The sequence below is a fragment of the Mustela lutreola genome, chromosome 8, assembly GCF_030435805.1.
Source record: "Mustela lutreola isolate mMusLut2 chromosome 8, mMusLut2.pri, whole genome shotgun sequence".
In the NCBI taxonomy this organism is placed as follows: domain Eukaryota; kingdom Metazoa; phylum Chordata; class Mammalia; order Carnivora; family Mustelidae; genus Mustela; species Mustela lutreola.
In genome coordinates this window covers 91992460-92011397 of record NC_081297.1, presented here as the reverse complement: position 1 = coordinate 92011397, position 18938 = coordinate 91992460, and the positions used below count along the sequence as shown (strand labels likewise).

The following is an 18938-nucleotide window of genomic DNA, read 5'->3' as shown; positions in this document are numbered from 1 at the left end:
AACCTCTTTTGGAAGACGATTTTGTGAATGGGTCTGAATTGGTAGCACTGAAGACCAAAAGATGGGAATTGGGTTAGAGAATTTTTTTTTTTTTTAAGATTTCTTATCTATTTATTTGACACAGAGAGAGAGAGTGTGTGTGTGTGTGCACACACAAGGAGGCAGAGCAGCAAGCAGAGGGAGAAGCAGACTCCCCACCGAGCAGGGAGCCTGACCTGGGGCTCAATCCCAGGACTCTGGGATCATGACCTGAGCTGAAGGCAGCTGCTTAACCACTGAGCCACCCAGACATCTCTAGACTAGGGAATTGCTTTAATCTTCTCTATTTGATTTATCACTTACCTTCTCAACACTTGTTTCACCTTCTCCAGTTTTCCTTTTTCCTTCAATCATTCTATCATTTACCTTTATTTTATAACTTCTTCAGTATGTGAATATTCTTTCTTTGTTAAGGACCTCTATTTTAGTTAACATTGCTTCTCAACTCAGAGAAAATTTCCTTACTTCATATCTTGATAGTGTGACATCGAGATCAAATACAATATAATGACATATAGATTTATTAGTCAGACATAGTATATGATACAAGGCTTGGCATGTAATAAGTGCTCAATAAATATATAGAAAGAAGGAATGTTAACATACAATTATTTTGATTATATTAGCACATTAAAACTAACAAATAGCATTTCTATTGCTCTTAGTGGCTGAACCATTATTGCAAAAAATTGTAAAATATTGTAATGCACATGAAACTGTCACTTTGTTGTCATGGAGTAATCATAGACTTTGAAATTAACTGTAATGTATAATGTGTTAATGCAAAAGGCACAATAGTTTACTAGAGGAGTCATAATTAGTTTTTATAAATAAAGTACACAGATACTGTTCATGAAGTCCCTCCCATATGTATTAGTTCTTAAACTAAAAAGCTTAAGATGTTCAGCAGAAGAAAACAATGACTACTTTGCTCATAAGATGGGTAGAGTCAAACATAGTTTCATAGGGCTGTCTCCCAAAGATGGATACTTGAAGAAAATTCCCGCGTACTGCCATAAAACTTCAGAGACTTTTCATGGAGGAGAAGTGTTTCTTCAAGATTACTTCCACTGATGTTCTGGGCATTAAAATGATTTAGATTACAATACCTAAAAAAGAAAGAAAGAAAGCTTTTTTTAGGACCAGATGTAGATGACTTGATAAATCATTTGCTTTCTTCCTGTGCTTGTCTACCTTTTATTATGGGCCCATAGATACTGGCACAACCGTGATGATTATTTAAGAGCACTGCTCACCAGGAACAGTCTTTATAAAATGACAAAAGGAGTTTTAGGACCTGTTACGGTGTCTCATAAAGACCTCTAGATGGCGCTCATTTACAACCTGCAATGAGTATGACAAAGACAAACTGGAAAGTCTGAAACCCTATCGACTTGATAGCGTTGTGGAGGCCAGGACTCAGGAAGGGCTCATCAAGTGCATGGGGGATTTGTAAATTCGGTGTTGAAGCTATATGGAAAACACCATTATCAAAGAAGAAGTCCATGCATACTTTCTAGAATGTGTGCCCTTTACTCCTGACCCAAGGAACACCTGGTTTTCCTGAGTGTCTTCTAAAGGCCAGGCACCAGGCTAGGGCTCTATCTCCACCCTAACTTAATGAATTCTCATTATAACCCTGGAAGGATGAAATTATCCCCATTTCACAGATAGGGAAACTAAAGTTCTAAGAGGTTACATAACTTCCCTGGGGTTTATATGAATAGTAGTCTGCAGAGCCTAGGTTTGAAATCAGTGCTCCCCTAAGGCACTTAGAAATAGCATGCTATACAAGAAAGTGTTTATAAACAAATGCATTTGGTTTTCAATCCTAGGAGTGTGAACTTAGTTTACCTACCTAGATTCTCACTTTGGTTTTCTTATTTATAAAGTAAAATAATAGGGTTTAGGTAGCAGGGACGTAGGTGGAGATTACATGTTATTTGTCTTGCATGCTGCCCAAGATAAGAAGTGCTCAACACTTGGAAAACTGATTTCTTCCCTTCCTGCTTTGTTTTATCCTCTCTCTTTTCTCCCCCTTCCCTTAAAAGTATACAGAAAAAGGAGGAAAAAGCATAGGAAACTAGAGAAGATACGCTAAGAATCAGATTTATTTCTATATCACTTAGTCCCTTCTCATCTTTGGGTCCTCCAATATTTGGTGCTTTGTACAATTTTGTTCTTGCCTCCTTCTCTGCACCCCATTCCACCATCTTTCCCTTCTTTATAGTAACTCACATGTTCGGTAATCACAGAGAAAGAATCACACTTAAATAATTTAACTTGAGCACTAGGTATTAGCTCCATGTAGACTGGACTGAACTGCTTTCTTCAGTTCTATCTTTTCTAGTGCCTGGAACAATGCTTGGTATATTGCTTGAATGAATGAATGAATGAATGAGTAAATCCCTGAGCTAATAGATTCTAGGTCCAGTGCTATTTCGTCCATGAATTCAGCCCATAATCCTGGTCATCTTGGCCACACCTCTTCATGAGTCTAGAAGAAGAATTAAAAAGGAGGAAGAAAGGGGGCATAAAACAAAGAACAAGTCCATTGTTATTACTGTAGCTAACATTTTTGAGCATTTTTTCATCCTCACAACAGCTTTATGGCATAGTTACTGTTCTTCCTATTTCATTTTACAAATGAAGAAATGGGCTTGAGCAAGTTAAATGCCTTGCTCATGTTTGTACAGCTAAGTTGTAGAACTGGATTCACTTGGGATAACTCGAAAGATTGCCTTTTAAATTACTTTATGAAAAGACAAGGGTCCAATCTTACAGTGGGAGAAAAAGTAAAAGTTGAGAAACTGCAGGTTTATGAGACTTGGCAGATGGGCACCACTTCCGTGTTTGGAGGCAACGGATGGATGGCAAAGATGAGTTGCCTTCACCTTCCGTTTTCACTGATGACTCTGTTTTGCTACAAAGCTGAGGACATTCCTGTTGGATTCTTCTGCAAGACTCCCTGATATTCTGCTTTGGTTTTCAACCCAAGAATGAGATAGAGAGAAACTATACATGGTGAGGGGTTAATTCGATAACTTCTATACTTTGGAAAATAAGAAATTTAAAAATTCAGACTTTTGCTTTTTGTCATTAATTCTGCCTTGCGTGAGATTTAAGTGCCTCTCTCCTATACAGGACCATAAGCTCCATGAAAGCAAGAGCATATATAAACATTTATAGACGTACTGACTTTATGTGCTTCTAGTTCATTGCAGTGCCCATCACATGACCAGTGTTCCAACAGAGTTTTATTCAATGAATAGGCAAAGAAGAAGTGAAAATGATGGGATAAAATTTGACTAAATAGATACGTGACTGGAGGAAAGTGAGAAAAATAAAGATCTCTGTCGTTTCCACAGTGTGGTAGACACGGTGCTCGGCCCTTTACCAAAATTCATACCCCTAAAGCCCCCAAGATGCTGGTATTCTTGATTTTATTTTACAAGTATAAAAACAGAGACTCAGAGAGGTTAGATAATTTGCTCGAAAGTACACAGCTATCCAAGAATATGTCAGTGAGGGAGAGGTGGGCTGGCGATGGATGGATGGTAGCTGATGCATATTAAGCCACTGAATGGTCTCAGGTGACTGACTAAATGATTTGGCAGTTTGTTATTGACCTTGAAATGGTCACTGCTGATTTAAAGGCCTGAATGGAATCCAAATCTTAAGCATCATTAGATTTCTAGCTATTTGTTTAATGATATTTGCTTTTAATGATAATGACTCATTCATTCTTATTATCAATATGGTTATTTCTAATTCTAAAGTGGTACTATACAGTGGAGAAAAAATATCTTCCTTCAGAACATGTTTTAGAATCGAGTAAAACACTATTTTATTATAAGGATCAATGGCAAAAGTGAAGCCTAAATTGAAATTTCTTGCTCTGCATAATCTGTTAAATTTCGCTAATATGCTAATTTGTCCAGTCATGGCATACAGGATTCCTGTTGGCTCGGTGATGGTTCCCAGATCAATATTTCATGGGCTCAGAAATTGCTTGTCTTACCACACACTTACCTTTGTGAGAAACTCCAGAATCCCAGGACGTTCAACAACGTTAATGATGCCAAAAAGAAGAAGAAGCTTTCTAAATTGCCTTTGTTTAATGTGTTTGGAAACCAATTGCCTGTTTGGAACAAAATGTAATTGTTATTCAACTGCAGAGTTATAAGTTTCTGTGAATGTTTTATCATTCCACTATTCATAGAGATTTATTCGCTTCAGTAATATCTACAAAGCAAAAAAGCTCATCTGAAACTCATTGTTAAAATTCATTTAATTCTCTAATTAACAGTAAAATGGCAAGCAAAGCACCCCAAATATTTTGAAGGTCACAAAACCTGAATCTGCATAACACAATATAAGTTCAGAAGAACTGAGCTATAAAAGTAACCCTGATTATGCTAATTTACCAGAACCAAGCAGGTGTATCTTACTCATCCTTATCGATCTAGTATCTAGAACAGTGCCTGACACATAAGAATCGGTCAGTAAATATAAACTGAAAGAATGAAAACTTTTTGCCACAGCTAGACAGTCTGTTGCAGATTCTAATTGTAAGGTTAGTGACATAATACATGTAGATTCCAGATGTTACTTTATTTTGGCAACTTGGGTAAATCCAGTTTCACCTCATTGTAATATCACAGACCCTGTTGGTCAAATTACTTGCAATCTCTTGTTGACATGAAGGTATTTTTTTGACCTGATAAGTAATGCCTCCAAATTAATGCTTCCAAATAAGATAACCCCACTTTCTTATGATGTCAAACTGCTCTATACAAAACCATTAGATGAGTATATATGAAACTATTTAGGATTCAAGGTAATTGCTTTTACTTTGCTGCTAAGTTTTGACTTTTGCTTTGGATCTTTGCTATAATTCTCTCTCCCTTTCCATATCCAGATCCATACTTTTATGTATCATCTCTATTTCTCTATTTTCCTTCAGTGGGTTTGTATTACTATTTAATACATAATATGAGATAATGTATTATATATGCAACACTTATTTTTATGCAGTACTTTTAAAACAACAAGGGGATCTTAGTATTAACAAATACAGATATATAGTATCACATAATGTTCAAAAGATTGTTCAACTAGAGGGTATTATGCTGAGTGAAATAAGTCAATCAGAGAAAGACAATTATCATATGATCTCCCTGATTTGAGGAAGTGGAGAGGCAACGTGGGGGGCATTAGGGGTAGGAAAGGAATAAATGAAACAAGATGGGACCGGGAGGGAGACAAACCAAAAGAGACTCTTAATCTCAAAAAACAAACTGAGGGCTGCTGGGGGTCGGGGGATTGGGACAGGGTGGTGGGGTTATGGACATTGGGGAGGGTATGTGCCATGGTGAGTGCTGTGAAGTATGTAAACCTGGCGATTCACAGACCTGTAACCCTGGGGATAAAAATACATTATATGTTTATAAAAAATTAAAAAAAAAAAGATTGTTCAAAAAGCCAAATCTATCTTCACGGAGAGAGCTTATAATCAATTGCAGTTCTGAATGGGCACAATATTTACCAAAAAAATTATGCATTATGAATACAGGACTTAATCTTCTTTGAGCAGTCAGATGTCAAGGTTTTGGCATTTTCTTCTTTTTGTAGGAGCAGTTCCTACAGTGGGTTGTGAAAAGGGGTGTGGGCCTAGAGCAATCAGTCTACGTGCCAAAAGACTTGATCTCCAGTGCTATCTTTGGTACATGGGTTGTGAGTTGCTTCCTGAACTAGAAAATGGTTCTTGGCCTTTCCCTTGACAGTGCATACTTTTAAATGGAAATTTGAATTAAATGCTCTGTTCAGGGTTGATAGTCAGCAAGTACATAAGTATGACAGCTGTGATTCATGGTGCCACTTCCCATTTAAAGCTGTTTCTCTTCTGTCCTTTAACAATGACTATTATTTTGGACCAACCATGAAAATTAGCTTGTGTCTTGGACCTATAACTGAAATGTGGTTTTGAGCTGAAATCTATGCAGTAAGTTCTACTTCCCCATTTTATTCATTTGTGTTCCATTACAATAGAAATGTATAGTGTTATTGCTATACTGACATAATGCCTTCCTTTGACAGGAGTAGTTTCATAGAATGTTTCCCTCTGTGTCTGGGCCTATGTAGCCTCTGTGTGTGTGTGTGTGTGTGTGTGTCTGGGTGGGTGGGTGTGCACGTGTGTTTAGAAACTACACATTTGATTGTACTTGAATGAGGGGAGTTGGGGTGGAAGTCAAGGTAAGGTGAGATGACATCACACATATTTTCAGGAAGAACTAAACCACCTTGCTAAGCTTATTCAAACAGTCCTATTTCCTTATTTCTCTTGAATTAATATCCCAATCTTATTTCTGTCCTTTTCATTTCACATCAGCACTTTGCATGTGATGTGATTAGACCATCTTATCACTGTGTTTCTCTGGCTAGACTAAGAGGAGTTTGCACAGAGTATGTGAAGCCTCAGAATTAACATGACATTAATTTTTCTTGGAGCATGAATTTTGGTCCATAATAAGTAATTGGAAAGGCTATCTTTATATTATAACAAAGTTAGATGAGGGAGAAGCATATAAATTTTGTAAGATCTTTATAGGTAAAACATAATATTTCTAAAAAAAAAAATAGTTGTGCAATTACAGCACATACCAGCCTATCTGGTTATGGTACCAGCTCGCCCTGCCCATGACCATGTGCTTGGAACTGTCACTAGGGGTGCTCTGGTGGACATAAATGAGAAGTGCCGGGAGATGGAATTATGGGCATGAGGGGTGAAGGGAGGATGTCGTGCTGGAAAGGTTAGGGAAAGGCAGTGGGAATTTATGAGCAACACAAAACATTTCGTGAGTGGAGTATTTAAAAAATAAAATGAAAGATTGACATATTACCTATTCAAATTCTATAGTCTTTCTCAAATATCATTTTCAGTGTTCAGCTTCCTTCCTAATGCTGATCCTCATGCTAGCTCCGTATTTTTTTTTTTAATTTTATTTATTTATCAGAGAGAGAGAGGGAGAGAGAGCGAGCGAGCACAGGCAGACAGAATGGCAGGCACAGGCAGAGGCAGAAGCAGGCTCCCTGCTGAGCAAGGAGCCCGATGCAGGACTCGATCCCAGGATGCGGGGATCATGACCCGAGCCGAAGGCAGCTGCTTAACCAACTGAGCCACCCAGGCATCCCGCTAGCTCTGTATTTTTGCCTTACTTAGCTATAAGCTTACATTCCCTATGTAGCTAATTCACAAGGTGAGCTCTAAGGTAAGGAGAAAAATGATCTGAATTCATAGACTGGAATATACACTGGCATCAAGCTGGACAGAGAGATAGTTCCAGAAACCTAAAATTTGCTTTATTAATACAGAGTTATCAGTCTATGTAAAGAGATAGCTTTGAGGGTGAAGAGACAAAGAAAGAGCATGGCAGAGAGACTTTTGAAGTCAAATACTGTCTCCATTATTTAATAGTTTTGTTTTGGGGCATTTGCCCAATCAGACCATTTCAGCCTTGGTTTCTCCTCTCTAAAATGACAACACCTTTCTCACCGAGGTGTTATGAGAAGTAAAAGAGATAATAGATGTCAAGAGTTGGACACAGATCAGGCACTCCAAAACTTGAGATTATCACCACCCACCACACCTTATAAAGTGGCATATACAAAATCCTGTAGCCTGAGCTTGGTGTTGGACCCACTTCCTATCAGATATCTCTTCATGTTCTTCATGTGCCATTTTTTTTTTTTTTTTTAATCATTGTCCCAGGACTGGTTGTAAAATGTTCCATTTAACATTGTCAGTTGACTCAGCTCTTAGGTACTATAACTTTATTTTAGTAGCTTATAAACTTTTATTGTCGTAATTCACATTTGTGCCATTTTTCATCAGACATTTCTAGTAGCTGATTGAAATCTGGGGCATCCTTGCAAGAGGAGACAAAGAGAAGACTTAAGGTCTAGAATGGAACAAATTAAACTTCCCCAGGTCTTAGTTTGGGTGGGTAGGAAGGTTAAAAACACAAGAAAAAATGCATGCCTCAACAGTGGAGGACAGGAAGTGCCTTAGTGAACCCTAGTTGAGTACTTTAATAGTATATCTAGCCTACTTAGTAATGAGCATTGGGCCACTGAGTAATAGAACATTCACAAAATACTTTGCAAGACTCAGAAGTTCCCCAAATATTTTTTGTTCAGTTAGATCTATTTGTTCATCTGAAAATCATTTGCTAGGAAGTTGTCATGTACCAGGAGATGGGCATTCCAAATTGCTTAAGAAAAAAGAGCTCAGAGAGGTTGGTAGGGCAGGCATGCAAAAAGATAATTACTCTGGAGTATTAGGCCTTAAGAATACTAAGTAAAATGTTTTTACTTACTTTAAATTATCATGGCCATTTTAAAGACAAAAGGACTATGGAATTATCTAGACTAGTTCTTGTATTTTACGGATTAAAGAGCAAAGGCAAGAGAGATAAGTAGAGGCATGGCTCAGTAGAACTCTCATCTTGTTACAACTGCACTGCTAAAGCCACCATTGATGCTAATAGAATTATGTTGCTGTAAACAACACAAAGTTGCTAGTATGAAAAAGGAATATACTTTATCCTTGTCCCTTATGTCTTGCATTGTGAGGCCCCAAATTTCATGTGCTGCCCTCATATCTTGAAGCCTCACAGGGCTCCAAAGTCGTAAGCACATACTTCTCTGCTCTTTCAGATGCCCTCCCCACCCAGTGGGAAGTCCCCCCTCCTCCACCGTCCCCTACAAGGCTAGCTCCCCTGTTAGTCACACCAGGTGCCTGGTACTGGTCCTAGCCCTAAAGCTTTTGCCTCCCTATCAGCCTTCAATGTTATTCAAACAATCACATCCTCCTGCAGGACCCAGGAGCTGCCTCACTGCTTTGTTCCTACCAAGCCTGCCCTCCGCAGATCATCATTTACTCTACTCCCAAGTGCAGCCTCATACGGCCCTGCATGGCACATTCCCCTGCCCTGGGCTATGAGTATATGTGACTAATAAACTGCTCTCAGTCCATCGCCCAGCATCAGGTGTCATATGCCATCAGCTATCTTAGCCCATTTAGGTTGAGGATCTCTTTCCTACACCAAGCTGGTGAATAGGAGGTGATCAGAACATACCCCTACACAGAAATCAAGGTCAGTTCTAAAGAGAATACTGGTAGCTGCTGTTGTTCTAATGCATAATTACTGCTTTGGGAAGAAGTAGCATTTCCATATTCCATTCTAATCAGTACCCAACGCCAAGTACCTCTGCTTCTAGTAGCCCCTTAAACCATAAGACATGAAGTAGTGGGAGCATGACCAGCAAGACACACTGCATTCATGTAGCATAGCTCTCCAAGAAACACATTACACATGAATGTGATTTTTAGGGAGCATCCAAGAGTCATGTATGCTTGAGACCAGTTTACAATCACATCATTTGATCAGATGGTTGGACAATCAGAAAATGGTGTAAAATTCTCATTCCAGCCCAGCAGTCTGCTCCTCAGAGTAACTTGGGGCTTTAATAGGTGTACTTTCACAGAAGACTTTATTAAAAATAAGGAAAGGGAGGAGACTAAGGGAATCCACATAAATTCTTCACTGGTAAATACTGTCTCTCGATAAAACTCTTCTTTTGAAGACGACTAAATATAAAAACTACCCTGCAATCCAGTAATCATACTACTGGGTATTTACCAAACAAACAAACAAAAACAGAAAACATTAATTCAAAGGGATACATGTGCCCCACATTTATAACAGCATTATTTGCAATAGCTAAACCATGGAAGCAACCCAAGTGTCCACCAATAGATGAATGGGTAAAGAAGATGTGTGTGTGTGTGTGTGGACATTATATACATATATATATGAACATTTTTCAGTCATAAAAAAGAATGAAATCTTGCCATTTGCAAGGAGCTAGAAAGTATAATCCTAGGTGAAATAAATCAGTCAGAGAAAGACAAATGGCATATGATTTCACTCATATGTGGAATTTAAGAAACAAAACAAATGAATAAATAAGGAAAAAGAGAGACAAACTAAAAAACAGACTCTTAATTATAAAGGACAAACAGGTGGTTACCAGAGGTGAGGTGGGTGGATGGGTGAAGTCGGTAAAGGGGATTAAGAGTACATTGATAAAGAATACCCTTCACTATTATCTTGATAAACCTACAGATAGGCTTAATAAAAAATAAAAGAGATTCAAATGAAGATTATGAACAGGATAAAATGTGACTTGTCTTCTGGTACTAACATTGCTCTGAAGTTCTATGTCCTGGTAAAGATGCAAAACATAAGAATTAATATTGGAAAAAATGATTAAAAAAAATTATAATTAAGATTAGATAATTTTGTTGTAAACTTAAGGTAAGCTAAAATACTCTCATACATTAACTAAGAAAGTTTAAGAAGTTGAATGCAAGGCACAGACATAAATATTAATAATCCCCCTATATAATAGTGATTATGTCAGCGAGTTGTAATGAGGGAAAAGGAGTCGGTTCATAACAGCAAAAAGAAGCAGAGCATAAAATGCTTATAATAAGCCCAACAAGAAATGTTCAGGATATATGAAGAAAAGAAAATCTTACTGAACTGAATTATTTAACATTGAATAAAGAAAAAATTGTGTTATATACTTAGGTAGAACACAAAAGATTATAAAAGTTTTATTTTTTTAAGTTAACGAACAAGTTTTACGTATTTTATTAAAATAAAAACAAGATTTGGGGAAAACTGATAAAATGATTCTAAAATCCATCTGGAAATATACACCCTAGGAAATAAGATTTTTACAAATGAAGACTAACCATAGGAGAAGTATGATTAGTAATAGTTGATAGGTAATATATATCATAAATCAAGAGGCAGCTCAAAGGTAATCCTGAAATAGCCCAAGAATCTCCTAAGAACTAAGAATATATTAAAGTATATATTACTGATTAGTTACATTCTGATTATCCTATGGCTGTGGAGTACTTACAGATTAACTAATTTTTCCCACAAAAAAATTGAGTTATGCTGTGAAATTTTGTTGTTTGAAGGAAATAAGTGGGTACCTACACCACCACTACACTTTACAGGGTAAAGTCCACAAGGATGAGAATATTATATTTGAAATATGAAACTACTGAAATTTCCACAGATAAATGCAGTGATATTAATCGCAATGGAAAAGGTTGATAGATTTCATCACATGTATCAGCAATACTTGCACAAAACAAACTCATCTATGAAATTAAAATGTTAAGTTAAAACTAGGAAGATATTAGCAATAAATTTGACTAAACGATAATATCCCTAAAGTTAAAAAACTGTTTAAAATTCAAAAAGAAAAAAGACAAATAGACCAAAAAGGAAAATGGGCAAAGAATATGATCAAGCATTCTATGAATGAGAAAAGATCAAAGTATTCATAACATTAAAAATTTCAATTTTCCATTTTGGAAAAATACAAATTAAAGTAGTAATGCAATATAATTTTTTCCAATCATATTAACAAAAACCAAAATATGATTATGCTCAGGGCTGCAGCTTACACACTGAAACAAGTGTTATTCTACTGCAGTGGTGCATAATTGATGCAGCCTTTTAGAAAACAATTTGTCTTTACTTCTCAATAGTCTTTAAAATGTTATCCAGGGGCACCTGGGTGGCTCAGTGGATTAAGCCTCTGCCTTTGGCTCAGGTCATGATCTCAGGGTCCTGGGATCAAGCCCTGCATCAGGCTTTCTGCTTGGCGGGGATCCTGCTTCCCCCTCTCTCTCTACCTGCCTCTGCCTACTTGCGATTTCTCTCTCTGTCAACTGAATGAATAAAATCTTTTTAAAAAAATGTTTATTTTTTGGGTGCCTGGGTGGCTCAATGGGTTGAGCCTCCACCTTCAGCTCAGGTTATAATCCCAGGGTCCTGGGGTCGAGCCCTGCCTTGGGCTCTCTGCTCAGTAGGGAGCCTGTTTCGCCTCTCTCTCTGCTTGCCTCTCTGCCTACTTGTGATCAATCTCTCTCTCTCTCTGTCAAATACATAAATAAAATCTTTTAAAAAAAGGTTTATCCTTTTTGAATGAGTAATCCCATTTCCAGGATTCTAGGGGGGAAAAAAATGAGGGATTTTTTTTGTGTGTGAATTTGAAGTAACATGGAAATATGCTCACAATACTTGTAAGGGGAAAAAAGTGGGAACTTGATATAATTATTTTATTGAGAATTCAGCAGAGTTTATTCAGACCCCAATTTCATTTAAAATCTCTATAAATTTAATACCCATGCACACATGCACACAAATTAAAAAAAATATTGGGAAAGAATTTACCCAAACAGTAATTGTCATCCTCTTACTGGTCTTTCCCCTGCTCCTTTACAGTTTGGATTTATTTCATCATATTACCTTTACTGCTAAAAATAATCTTTGAAAACCATTTCATCAAGCATACTTTTGGAAAAGCTGACTTCCCTAAATCACTTCCGGTTTTTGATAAAACAATGGAAAAGGGTGGTCTTCCATCACAACCTACTCTTTTTCAGCAGCTGTAGTATTGAATAGCAACCTTGTGCTCCAGTTCACAAGTTAGGTGCTGTTTCTACAACTGTCCTAAGATATCATTTTGGAAATCACAACATCCCAAGTAACAAAAAACAGTCTATTCTGAAACCCAAGATTCACTCAACTTCCGTGATAGCTCCCTATATTTCCCTACTGAAACCCTAGGATTACCAAATATCTCAAATATACATGCATTATTTTAAGGGCTACGGCATATTGCTTTTGATTGGAGGTGTATTTCTGCTATGTCTTTTCGGAGGAAGTTTCCGTAGTTCCTCTTTGTACTAGCACTGTTTTATTTTGAATGCAATGGGACTTTGAAAATATTAAAATGTGCCTTTTGGAATCTCTTCAAATGATTGTTGGGCACAGTGAGCCATTATTTCCCCCTCAGACTTTGTTAGATCTTTTTATTTTCCCTTTCAGTTATTTTTTGTAATGCTGGGGATCTAGCAAACGTCCAGAGTTGTTGAGACAGAACAGAAATGGGTTTTATACCTTACTTTATCCCTCGCTTCCTATGTGCGAAGAAGTATGTAATTAAAAATGTGTAACAGCCATTCTCCAGGATGGACCTGCTTCTGTGCCATGGGAAATAAATTCTAGTGTAGCAAAAGGAGCTTGGGAATCAGGCATCCACCCCTGCTGTAAGATTTGGGCAACTGACATACCTTTCTCCGTTCATTTTCCTCTTACGAATGATGAGGCTACAAACATCCACCCCCAAAGAATTGTTGTGAAGATTTAATGAAATAATATCTTTGCAAAATACATACAGCAAGGTCTGCATATAACTGACACTTAATAAATGTTAATTTCTTTCCTTCTTCCTTTCAGTAACCTGATTTAAATGCTTCATTTGAGATTCATAGCTCTCCTACCTGAGTTAATTTTTAAAACACATTAATTTTCATGATACCTGAAGGAAATAATATCTAACAACTATATGCTAACTTTGGCTTTTCTACCACTTTTTCGTATTCGTCTAATAAGTACCCAAATTATGATTACCCTCAATTTACAGACGAGGAAACAGAGGCACAGAGAGGCTGAGCTGTTTGCCTGGAGTCATGCAAAGGAGACAGAATAATTATTTGTTGATTGAATAGGTGAACTGAGGTTGGGCCCCAAATCTGCACAGCTTGATACCTTGCTCTCATAACAAGTCTGCATGTGGAGCCTTTAATTTGCATTTGTACTTCCTGGGAATTGTGGATAAAAATGAAGTTAGGTGGCTGTTTCCAGGAAGGGACACTGTGTCTTTCAAAGCTGTGGAGAAATTGCTGTGCATTGTTCACCTGAACTGCAGAAAGAATGAGCATGGGTGATATTTGGGAGAACAGGCTTTCTTATAAGGGTGAGTTCATTCTGTTGAAGAGCGTTGGGAGGTAAAAACCCATCAAGATAGTGTGTTCTCATGATGATTTCAATGAATTATCATGGAAATGAGTTTTAGAAGAGAGGTAATGCTTTGTGATAATAGCCCGATAATGCCATTAGCTATGAACTGTAATTGTAATAGCATTAGTCAAATGAATATATCTGATATTAATTTGAGTGTCAAATATTTCTATAAGGTTCTTCTTGTTAATTAAACATCAGCCTTGGTATTATTAATTCACTATCTGTCCAGGGCTGGCACATAGTAGGAACCCAGTACGGATTTGTGAACTGAATTTATAAGTCAACCTCAAAGTGGAGCTATTTAAAATAGTAAAATGGTGAGTTTAAATAACACCATGGATACAGCAGGAACTGATTTTGCCCAATATCTGCTTATTTGTACAGTGTGTTCTCTAATTTGTAACTTCAGTCAGCTAATGACATAGACTTATTTCAGAATTTGAAAAGAGATCCATCCCCCTCTTTTGCAGGTTTGGAGGGAAATCGCATGTAAGATTCACTTCACATTACTTTAATTCAAGAAAAGATTTTGTACTTTTTTTCCTGTTCTGGGTTCTTTAGGCCATTTAAAAATCTACCAGACAGCTTCATAACTGCATTGGACATCTGAATGAATACCACTGGACAAAATCATGCTTTCGGTCATTTGGTATCACTCTTCGTGATTACCAGCATCAACTGGGCCTTCAACACTGCTGGCAATCTTAACGCTTCTCTTCTAAATCCTCTTTTCTCGCTGGTATGAAACATGTTCTTAGCTCTTTGCTCTTTCTATTCCTCATTTTCATCTGAACCCCCTTTTGCTCTCACGGATGGCTGGCTGCCCACGTCATAAAGAAACCCAGGAGTCTTGAAAGGTAGGTACCAGCATCTTTCCAAGACTAGAACCACACCTCTGCTTCCCCGGGCACCCATCTTCCCCATTCTCTCTTCTGTATGAGTGCGGGGATCCACCCTCCAGTAAGATCTTAATCTCCATTTCTTTCTCTTACATTTTTAGCTTCTCCATCACCAGATGTTTTCCTCAGTTAAATATACTCAAGTACTGTATGATGACTAACATAGCACAATAAAAAAATTAAAAAAAATATTAAATGAAATCTGGTCATTTGCGACAACGTGGACGGAACCAGAGGGTATTATGTTTAGTGAAATAAGTCAATCAGAGAAAGACAATTATCATATGATCTCCCTGATATGAGGAAGTGGAGATGCAATGTGGGGGGTTTGGGGGGTAGGAGAAGAGTAAATGAAACAGATGGGATCATGAGGGAGATAAACCATAAGAGACTCTTAATCTCACAAAACAAACTGAGGGTTGCTGGGGGAAGGGGGGTCGGGAGAGGGGGGTGGGGTTATGGACATTGGGGAGGGTATGTGCTATGGTGAGTGCTGTGAAGTATGTAAACCTGGCGATTCACAGACCTGTACCCCTGGGGCTAATAATACATTATATGTTTATTAAAAAAATTAAAAAATTTAAAAAATATATATTAAAAAATATGCTCAAGTATCTCTCGAAATAAAAAAGTATCTCGAACTCCCACCTCACCTCCCAGATAAAATACAGGACTCACCATTAAATTTGAACTTCAGAACAACAATGAATTATTTTTTTAGGGTAACCGTGTCTTAAACATTGCACAAATAATTTTTTGGTGTAAAGTATGTCCACAATATTGCATGGGACATGCTTGTACCAAAAAAAGTATTCATTGTTTACCTGAAATTCACATGTAACTGGGTGTCCTATACTTGTATCTGCTAAGTCTGGCAAACCTACCCACATTCCCATCTAGCCCCCGCTTTATCTCTTAAATCTTCTTCATTGCCAAGTTCCTTTAAAAAGTTGTTTAAATGTGGTAGCCTTTATTTACTCACTTTCTAAATGTTCTTCACCCAACTCTAAACTGGTTTTCATTCCCTTCTCACCACTGAAATGACTCTTGGTAAAGTTTTCAGTGATCATACTGTTTGTTGCTAAATCTATAGATATTTTCCATTCTTCATTTTATTTGATCTCACAGTAAGATTTTACCCGGTTTATCATTTCCTATTTGAAACAATCCTCTCCTTTATCTTCAGTAAATAAACATATGCATATACACGCACACTTCTCTGGCTGCTACTTTTCTTTCTTCAGCAGGCCATTCCTCCTCCAACTAAACTCTAATATGGGGCTTTTCAGGTCTAAGTACTGGGCTCCTTTTTGCTCTCATTCTCAATATTTATGCTAGGTAATTTAATTTACTTCTACGGGTTCCAATGCTATTTTTGTGCCAAGGACTCTCATATTTATGTATTTAAGGCAGATCTTTTTACGGAGCTCTAGATATTTCTATTTGGATGTCTCACAGGTATGTTAAAATTAATATGTTAAAAAATGAACAGGTGACAAGTTTCCCAATCCATTTGTCTTCTAGTGTTCTCCATTTAGTAAATGAAATTTTTGTCCATCCTATTGCCCTTGGCAGAATCTGGATGCTTCCTTGATACCATTCCTCTCTTCTGCATCCTACCACCTCTTGACTCCACTAGGCACTGGTGATTCTACCTCTAACATCAAGCTTATATCCATTCATTTCTTTCCATCTCCCTATTTCTTCCCTAGTTCATCCCTCCTCTAGACTTGCTGGGGTTAGTTCAATTGTATGCTTCTCCCAAACCATTCTTTCCCCCCTTCTAAATTATAATGCATTCACAGTGATCTCAAAACAAATAGATCATGTCACTTGCCTGGTGCCTTTATGATTTCATATTGCATTCAAGTTTTAAAAAATTCTTATAAGCCCAAGGTCCTGCATAATTTTGCACCTAATTGCTCAACCTGACTTCATGCGATTTCCTCCCATTTGCTGATTATTTTCAGGTCACTGATTTTTGAGTTCTTCTGATGCGCCTAGTAATTCTTTACCTCCAGGCCTTGGTATAGGTAGTCTCTGCCACAAATACTTACTCCTATGCTCACCAAGCCAAATAGCACTCATCCTTCTAGTGTCAACGTCAATACTATTTCCAGGCACTCTTAGAGTGAGCACTAATGCATATCTAATTTCATCTAGAGTTGTATGTTTTCAATACAAAGGAAGCTCCGCTAATGACAGGGGTCCATGAGGCCAAGAAGAATCTCAGAGTATTGCTTTATTTCATCTCATTCCAATCCAGAGCTGGAATTGAAGCTGAATAGGATACCCAATATCCTCATTTATGGAACACGTTCTTTTTTGAAGAGTTATTGGAGTGCTACAGCAGATCATCATATCCATGATAATCCTAGCTCACTTGGAAAAAGTTGAGATCCCAATCAATTTACAATAACAACAATATAAATCATTATTTCTGTGCACTTTTATTAAGCTAATGCTTTATATCTATTTCCTCTAGTCCTTATAGAAATCTTGGAAGTTAAGTTATTTAGTGACACAGTTTTAGAGATAGAGCTATTGAGACTCAGAGAAGTAATGGGCTCAAGATTTCACAGCTTGTTAAGGGCTGAGTTGAATTTGAATTTGGGGTTGTCTGGCTCAAAAATCTGCTCTTTCTTCTTGTGAGCCAATAGCAGTGGATAGTTGTTTCCCATAGTCTAAGGGTATTTTGAAATCTGCTTTGGTACTGTTATGAACCCTGAGGCATTGGAGCAGCTCCAAGGGTCTCTGGAGGCCAAAGTTTGGGGGGTGTAGGATAAGTTGTATCTGAGATTCATAACCTCGTTGTGTGAGGAAGATTCTGCATCTACTTCTGACTGAGGAAGTGAGCAGGATTTGCCTGTGAGAGTTAGCAGGGGCCTGTCAGTTGATCTAGTTGATAGGCAGGTGGCATATGGCCTAGCTAAAGGTAAATGATGGAGTAGCAGGCCTCTTTCCCTGCTTAGTGTTGGGATCCGTTATCAAAGGAATGAGACTGAGACAAAGTTAAAGTTATGCAAAGCCTTGTTCTATGCCAAGCATTAGAAGTCAGACTGACCGGCCAGGGCCACCTCCGAAGAGAGCGACCCTCTCCCGATCTCACAGGCTGGTTTTATAGGGCATAACCGCAGACCCACAGTACGTGGCTTCTATTGTTAAGGTGTTTACCCCCAGAATGGATACCCGGAACCATACCAGGAACTACTGGGGCATTTATTCCCGGAATGAAGTTCGTGGATGTAAACAACAATATGGCTACCTAGGCAATATGGAATTGCTCTGGCTAAGCAGAACCTAATAGTTAAACAGGTTTTAACATGAAATTGGCCTTAACACTTAGGTCTAAAAATCTCATCTCGAAATCCAGGTGAGGCTGGACCTGAGGCACTGGCATGAATTTGAAAGAAATCTCTCTGGGAAAATAAACACGGACCCACGGAATCCAGTTAAATAGCTTTCCAGGTGTATAAATATTTTCTTTCAAGTTTACTGCAACTGTAAATTCCTCTTTCAAGAGTGACTCTGTGATTCAGGCTGACATGGCTGTCCATGGTCTCGATAACCACAGACATTCAAATGAGGAATTTAAATGATCACATTTTTAATTTAAAATGATCTTGATGGGAATCAAACAGCTAAATCCTTTGCTCTTCTCCTGAACTCTAGGAGGAGGACTAACAGGGACAAGAAGATGTACTCCTCCCCTTCTTGATTCTGCCCAATTATGCTTTTTCCCGTAGACATTTTTGCTTTGGATCTTTCAATCACCTGCACGTCCATAACTAAGATGTCACTTTCCACTGAATTCTGTTTTGTTATTTTTGTCAAAAGGTAAGCTTGAACCCATGAGTGTGAGAAAATTGATCTGGTTGCTAATGGGATATAGTGGAAATAAGCAGCTTGCCTGACTTTTTCACTCCCTCATATTAGCATTGCTACTTTTAGAGAAACTATTCCTGAAATGATTAGTGTAGGAGGATGGGTTTAGTCTTGTATCTTTTCCTTTAAAGCACTCGGAGTTAGAGATCCCAGA

At 37.8% G+C, this 18938-nt stretch overlaps 1 protein-coding gene across 1 annotated transcript in view; it reads right to left on the bottom strand.

Annotated features, from left to right (window-relative positions):
• Positions 1 to 1000: 1000 nt before the first annotated feature.
• Positions 1001 to 18938, bottom strand: part of SLC15A5 (solute carrier family 15 member 5) — an 81459-nt gene continuing 63521 nt past the window's right edge. Inside the window, exons 8-9 of the mRNA XM_059183617.1 lie at positions 4072 to 4180; positions 1001 to 1148 (exon numbers count right to left, since the gene is read on the bottom strand). Coding sequence (XP_059039600.1) covers positions 1001 to 1148; positions 4072 to 4180 — 257 coding nt within the window. The remainder of the gene's footprint in view (positions 1149 to 4071; positions 4181 to 18938) is intronic.